This window comes from Trematomus bernacchii, unplaced genomic scaffold (assembly GCF_902827165.1).
Source record: "Trematomus bernacchii unplaced genomic scaffold, fTreBer1.1, whole genome shotgun sequence".
NCBI classification, from domain to species: Eukaryota; Metazoa; Chordata; class Actinopteri; order Perciformes; family Nototheniidae; genus Trematomus; species Trematomus bernacchii.
In genome coordinates, this window is record NW_022987739.1 from 19071913 (window position 1) to 19078513 (window position 6601).

Here is a 6601-nt window from a genome sequence, read left to right on the forward strand (position 1 = left end):
CCCTATTATGTCTCTCTGCTTCCTTTTCCTTCTGCAGATCCTTCCCTCTCTTCCTGACTGGACGAGCCAAACAGGCTGATGCTGTGTTCACATTATTGTTTGACTCGCAGCACAGATGCAAATGATGCACATTTTCCTGTGATAGGCAAATTGTGACCTTTGCACATTATGTATTTTGGTAGCCAAATGAAATTACAAGCATATTAATACAAATTGAAGGATTGCTTTACTTTCTCTTTGAAATGTTGCCTTTGTGATAACATTTTTTTAAGTTTAGTGATCCCACAATAAGAATTGCAAAAATGTGGCTTAAATTCATGCAACATAGGCGAGAAGAGGAAATGACAAATGTATTGCAACACAGATAGGAAGTCTGTATGTCACATAACCACAGTACGGAAAATGTAATACTTACCTGCCAAACCCTTCTTATTGGCTCAAAAAGTAGGATGAAATCCTTATATGGAGATCAGAATAAACCAGTCTGTGAGATGTATTTTTATAATACAAAGTATAACACATCTTCAAAGTAAAGGAAGGCTCTGAAAACCCTCAAATGGAGGACATGTTGCCAACAATCACATCCTCTAAGAGTAAGGTTTTCAGATTGACCGATCTATGGATTTAACATGTTAGACCTTTTAAATATCTGTTTTAACACATTCACAATAGGTTTTAATTTCTGAAAGGCTAATTCACCTTGATTTGAAGACATTATGGGAAATTGTGACATAAGGGCAGTATGGCCAACAAGGTGTTCTTATGAACCTGGATCCCAATGCCAATGTCAACACTGACGGACAGCAGCTTTTTACATCTGAGCCTGTGAGTTGTTCAAGGGACTGGGAACAGACATGGGTCAAGAGAAATAACCCGCCTTGGCGTGAAATTCAGTTGTGGTGTGAGAATTTGTTGTGAATTGGACGGTTTCCTGACAAGTGACTAGCAGCTGAAATAAGCATTAGTAGCACTGACCCTTGACATTTTCTGTTTCCTTCAAGTCAGTCAGGAAGTAGATACGTGAGGGACCAAAAAATAAAGCTTGAAGAGTTTAATCCCAATGAAGTCTGAAACCTTTGTATAGCCAATTTATGAATGTCAAATTGTCCGTTTTTAGAAGGATAAAATCAAAATTGTCCAAAGAAGTATCACCAATTCTGACTTTGATTGAAGCTTTAGCTGGAGAAACTGCAATTTTGCAAAAACGACATGAGATCATGCAGGATTAAAGTCAAAGCTGGGGCTTAGGTGAGAAGAGTACAGTTTCTTACAATAGTATTACAACTAGGGCCGACTACTGAACCAACAAAACAAAATGACAACAAAATGTGTCATTTAAGTCCAATAGCAATTATGTTAACATGGTAGCCTGGTTTTAAACGTTAGCAAAACAACTTGATCTGATTGACTATAGGCCTGATAATCCAAAACTGTGATGCTAGCTGTTTGTTTCCTTCTACTCAGAAGCATCATAACATACTCCTCTAACAGATGTACGGTCACTTGGCGTAAAAATCATGCTTAAAGCTGCTATGATAAGTTTAGAGGGAAAGACTTGCAAATGTAGACACGTCTCCTCCCTCCCTGCTAAGCTTTGGCTAGAAGTGTGACAGAGCAGAGTCACACTATCTGCCTCTGACTTCACATTAGTCAGATGGGTTTTTCTACACATTTAATTTTGCAATGTTATTCCGCTCCTTCTTGCCCACGTAACACTGCAATTATCGTTCTGTTCCCCAACTTAATTTTAGTGAGTAAAGGCAGCCGGGATTACTGTTCATTTAGTTCACTCAGACAGTTTTATAGGTTGACGCTCACAGGAGACTACGAGGATCTGCTTTTCAGTAGATATGATTTCAAATGATCAGATTAAGTAATTTTGTTCAGGATATAATTAAGTAAAGGTGAAACTAAACTGCTCGTTTAAATTGTCAATGACAAACCAAAAGGTGTTAATGTAATCCAGTGCTACTAGCTTTAATGCTGTTATGTTTAGTTCGCCTGCCAATAGTTATAATAGGCCTAGAGAAGATTCTGAAAGGAAAATAAGAGTGCTCAGAAGATAATTATAAATACTTCAAACCTCACTGATTGTATTTTTTTTTACCAGTCTCTTCTGCCTCAGGCTACTCTGCTTTTGGCTTGGCTTCACTGATGCTGCTCTCCCTCTTTTGCCCAAACACGGTTCTAAGTACTGAGGCGTTACGAAGAATCACCAAACACTGTGAACGCAAAGCTGTCCTTTTTATATTTTAATTTGTCTCAACACTTACTAAATTAGGAATACAGCATGCAGCATTTAATGTATCAAGGCAGAACTGTTAGTGAAGTTCCCAAAGTGTGACTGACTTGACTAACACTGTGCCATCGACAGTACTCACTTCCTTTTTCGCTACCATGGTAACAGTTCTGGGTTATGAAAAAACACTGACAGATTGTGTGTGAAGAATAGTGCGCCATGTGATGAAGGAAATGTGAGACCTTTATCAGGAACAACCCCTTGACATCCCAATGTACTAAGAGTTACTGACGTCTGAAAATAGCTGATAAAGCTGTTTATTTTCATACCTGCAAATAGTTTTTTTCCATAAAGAAATAGATACATTCTGTAGGAAAAAACTAATCTGCCATGTCACAAAATTATCAATACATTAGTTTTTTGTTTATCACAAAAAAACCTGTTGCAATACAATAGCCGCAGGGAACAACTTTAGCGTCATTAAAATCTTTCATGGTTATGCTTATTAACTAAATGAACTTGCCTAAGGTTAAGAAAGTGGTGGTGTTGGTCTTGGTTAAATTGATTATAGAAGCCAACAGTGACTTCAAATCAAACCACAACCCCTTACTTTTCCTCTCAAAACCTATAGTAGAAACACAACTTAGTAGTAGATAAAGTTGTTTAGTGAGTGGCTATAGTTTTTATTTATTTAGGGTTAGAGGTTAGGGCTATTTATTTATTTAAGTCATGGAAAGGAAAAATGACCATTGGGGCGAGACAGGGCTTACAATCACCTCCCCCCCATATACAATCATGAAACATCGGCCTCATAATTTATATACACAAACTCAATTTACTGACCAATGGGTTGAAAACAGTGAGGCTAAGTGGTCCTTGGTTTTAAGATACACAAAATATGTTGTTCATTCCTCGGAACTGCTGAAGGAATGGATACATTGGATGGAAATTGTATTATTTTGTCTTTTGAATATAGCTTGTACATTTCTTAAAAGGTACAGCACGTGTAATTTGCGCTCTAGTTCAAAGTTAACAGGGAGGGGAGATGGTAAAGGTTTAGAACACGAATATATCTTAAAGCGCAGGTTATAGTTAATTTCCCCAAATTCTGAAATAATACAACATATGGATAAACAATGAAAATGACAACTATTACTCCTCGATACACTTCTTGGACGATAACAAAAAAATCAAGCTTCCAAAGTTTGAATCATAAAAAACACATTTATTTCAGTAAAATGTAAAAGCTTATTTTCCACTTTAATACTTTTATTTAAACAGTCAGGTCTTTTTCCAAAGTATACTTGTTTCATGGTATTTCTCCACGTAAAGCATCTGTGTATCTTTGCTATCATTGTCTGCGGGCGATGAGATTATTCCCCTAACAAGGCAGCACATTCAGCCTGATCTGTTACGCATCAGGTTGTCTGATGACTCCAGTGTTGTCGTTTAAGCCTCTGGAGTTATTATTAGCTGCCTCAGTACTCCTTTTTAAGGCACAATTCTGAGGAATAAGGCCATTTACAGAACTGAGTGAGATCAAGGGTTACCGCGGGGTTACTTTTTTCCAGTTTGGTAAACCCTATTGCTGGTGTATAGAGTCATCCCTGCACCTCATTAAAGGATATATCAGACATGTGACCAAAAACAGAATCTCCTCGCTGGGTGGAAACTGTTTTTTTACTAATGCCCATCCGCACATGTCCAACTAGATGGATTTAAATCATTGTCTCAAAATCTGACTATATGGAAACAAGTCAGTACATTAACAACACAACACATTAATTAACAGTTATGGACGATGAGAGATAACGACTTATCTCTTGAATTGTAGCTAAAGATGGTAAAGTTTTGTACAGCGTTTAATGAAAACTAGGTTGTTTCATATCAGACACCATGTTTATGTCATTCCTTGTCATTTGTATTTTGCTCTATAACTTACTAAAACTTTTCGTAGACACTTACAATATTTCCAACCAATCCAAACTATACTGATGCATACAAACAGCATTCTTTCTACCCCACTTGCATTTACTTCTTTTCCCACTCACATCACTTTTCTCTGCTCCTGCTTCAACATCCTCCACAACATTTCGTCAATACACCATCTCAGTTTTGATGAAAGCTTCACATCTCGTACAATGTGAAATCACTTTTAAATTCAGCCAAATGGGAAAAAAAACAAGGATTAGAAAAGCTGTTTTGATACAACCTTCTGAGCTAAATGTACCAGAGAGTCCTGGATTTGTTCTTTACACTCAGGTAGGCATCGGAGTGCAGGAATCTGGGGTAAGAGTCTCTTTCCATCAGCAGGTAAACATGTTTCTGGGCCTCATCAAAGCATGAGAGGCTCGGCTGCTCCAAAGTCTTCTTGATCTTCTCTCTAATGTGGTGGTCAACGTTGATCTGAGGAAGAGACACAAAGAAAAAAAACTGTAAATTGTGTTGAATACAGGGCCATTCACAGTGCTGTGGTTCAAGATTGTGATAACTATAAAAACAGACCATCTAAACATGGGCGGAGACATTTGGACTGGACAGAATAGATTTGTATCCATCCTCATCAACACCAAACAAAATAACCTAAAGGTATAATTGCAGTAAGGAAGGTTTTGTATGATATGCGCATATATTTTGGGGTCAGAGGATTATCATACTCAAACAGTATGAAACACATGATATATTAGTATTTCCTTTATAATTGATATTGACCACAGGGAAATACATTATAAATATTATACATGGGGACTTGATTATTGTGTTTGAATCCATGGGTTTTAGCCATGAACAGTCAATGTGCCGTTTGCAGCCAGTTCAAAACACTGACACTGTGTATTGGGTTGTATGCTCCGTAAGTTATTTAGCATAGCATAGAATAATGTACAAATTATTCAGATATCCATGCAAGTCTTATCTTATAATTGCTTTGTCAATGTATCACCTCCACTAGCTGTATGATGATTCAAGAGGGGTCATTTGGTTGGATGCTTAGTTACAAAAAAAAAATAAGTTTTTTTTTAAATCCCTTACATATTTTTTTTCTCAAGTCAAATAAAATGCTGATTATGCATCCCTGCTTTTTCATCATGAACTCTGTTATCACTAACCTCCCTGCAGGCTGTGGGCTGGATGAACTTCTGGTAGATTCCCTCTGCTTTCCAGCCCAGGTCGTCCATCGAGGCGGTCGACTTAAAGTCTTCACATGAGAGCCAGAAGTCAACGTTTTCTTCACTGAACTCCGACTGCAGGAAGCTGCGGAACGCTGCTAAATACTCTGGGAAACATTTGTATAATGTCAATAGAAGGATCAAAAGACTACAACAACAACAACAATAACAATAATACAAATAATAATAATAATAATAACAACAATAATACAAATTATTTTTGTGTTATTTTTATTATATGAAAATAAACCACCCATATTAAAAAAAAAAGAAAGTAAGTAACATGTCTTACTTTTATCGCGTAGCAACTCTTCAAGAGTCGGATAGAGTTTATGATCAGTCTGACAACTGTAATAAAGAGGGATTTGAGAATTCCATTTTTAAAATGTTATGAACAATCAGAACATTGAGATATAAATGAAAGTGCCACGTAGTCTACCTCAGGTTTGAAGGATATGTCTCATCATTTGTCTTTTGAACCATGTGGCACTGGATGTCCATTTTACGCCTATTTCGATTAAGAATAACATCAGACCTGCAAAACAAATGAAGTTGAACTTAGTGTTGTAAAGTTTCACATTTGAACAGTGTTAGAAAGTAAGCCTATTCACATTAATCAAATCACTTTGATCATTAGACTCTTTGGCTTACCTTCTGGGTCGCTTCACGTTTTGCATCAGATCTTTAATTGTATAGAACCGCATCTTTGAAAACAAAAGTTTCGGCATTCTAACATCCCTGGTATATGTCTGGACGGAGTTACAATAATCCCTTGTGGTGCCTGTAAACTGTACTTTTCCCTCTAGCACCTAGCTTCACAGGCAAGGTGTTATACCAATGACGCGGAGGGCCTGCTGATACAGGTATAGATAACCGACTGCTGCTCAGACTCACTTATTGTTGTTACTGACTCACTGCCGAAAAATTCCAGTGGAATAGGATTTGGGAAGATACAGGAAAGGGAGGGGAATTACTAAAATATATGTGTTAACCTTTTTGCTATACCATTTCTACTGAGGTAACAGTTGTAACAATATACGTTTAGCATCAAATAGAAGAGCTCCATCTTTTCAGGTATTCCTTCCACAGAATTCTTAATAAAATAAATGTGTCTTGTAACATGTGTAGACGTGTATTATCGCCTTCATAATACGTGACACTCATTTCCCATTTGAGACAATGCTAGCATTCAGTC

At 37.1% G+C, this 6601-nt stretch overlaps 1 protein-coding gene across 1 annotated transcript; it reads right to left on the reverse strand.

Moving 5' to 3' along the window:
• Positions 1–3439: 3439 nt before the first annotated feature.
• Positions 3440–6313, reverse strand: si:ch211-117l17.6 (regulator of G-protein signaling 21). The gene is made up of 5 exons (XM_034147908.1): positions 6058–6313; positions 5846–5941; positions 5699–5754; positions 5347–5513; positions 3440–4645 (listed from the first exon to the last, which is right to left on the reverse strand). Exons 1-5 carry the CDS (start codon positions 6132–6134, stop codon positions 4460–4462), a joined length of 582 nt encoding a protein of 193 aa, XP_034003799.1. The 5' UTR covers positions 6135–6313; the 3' UTR covers positions 3440–4459.
• Between the last annotated feature and the right edge of the window lie 288 nt (positions 6314–6601).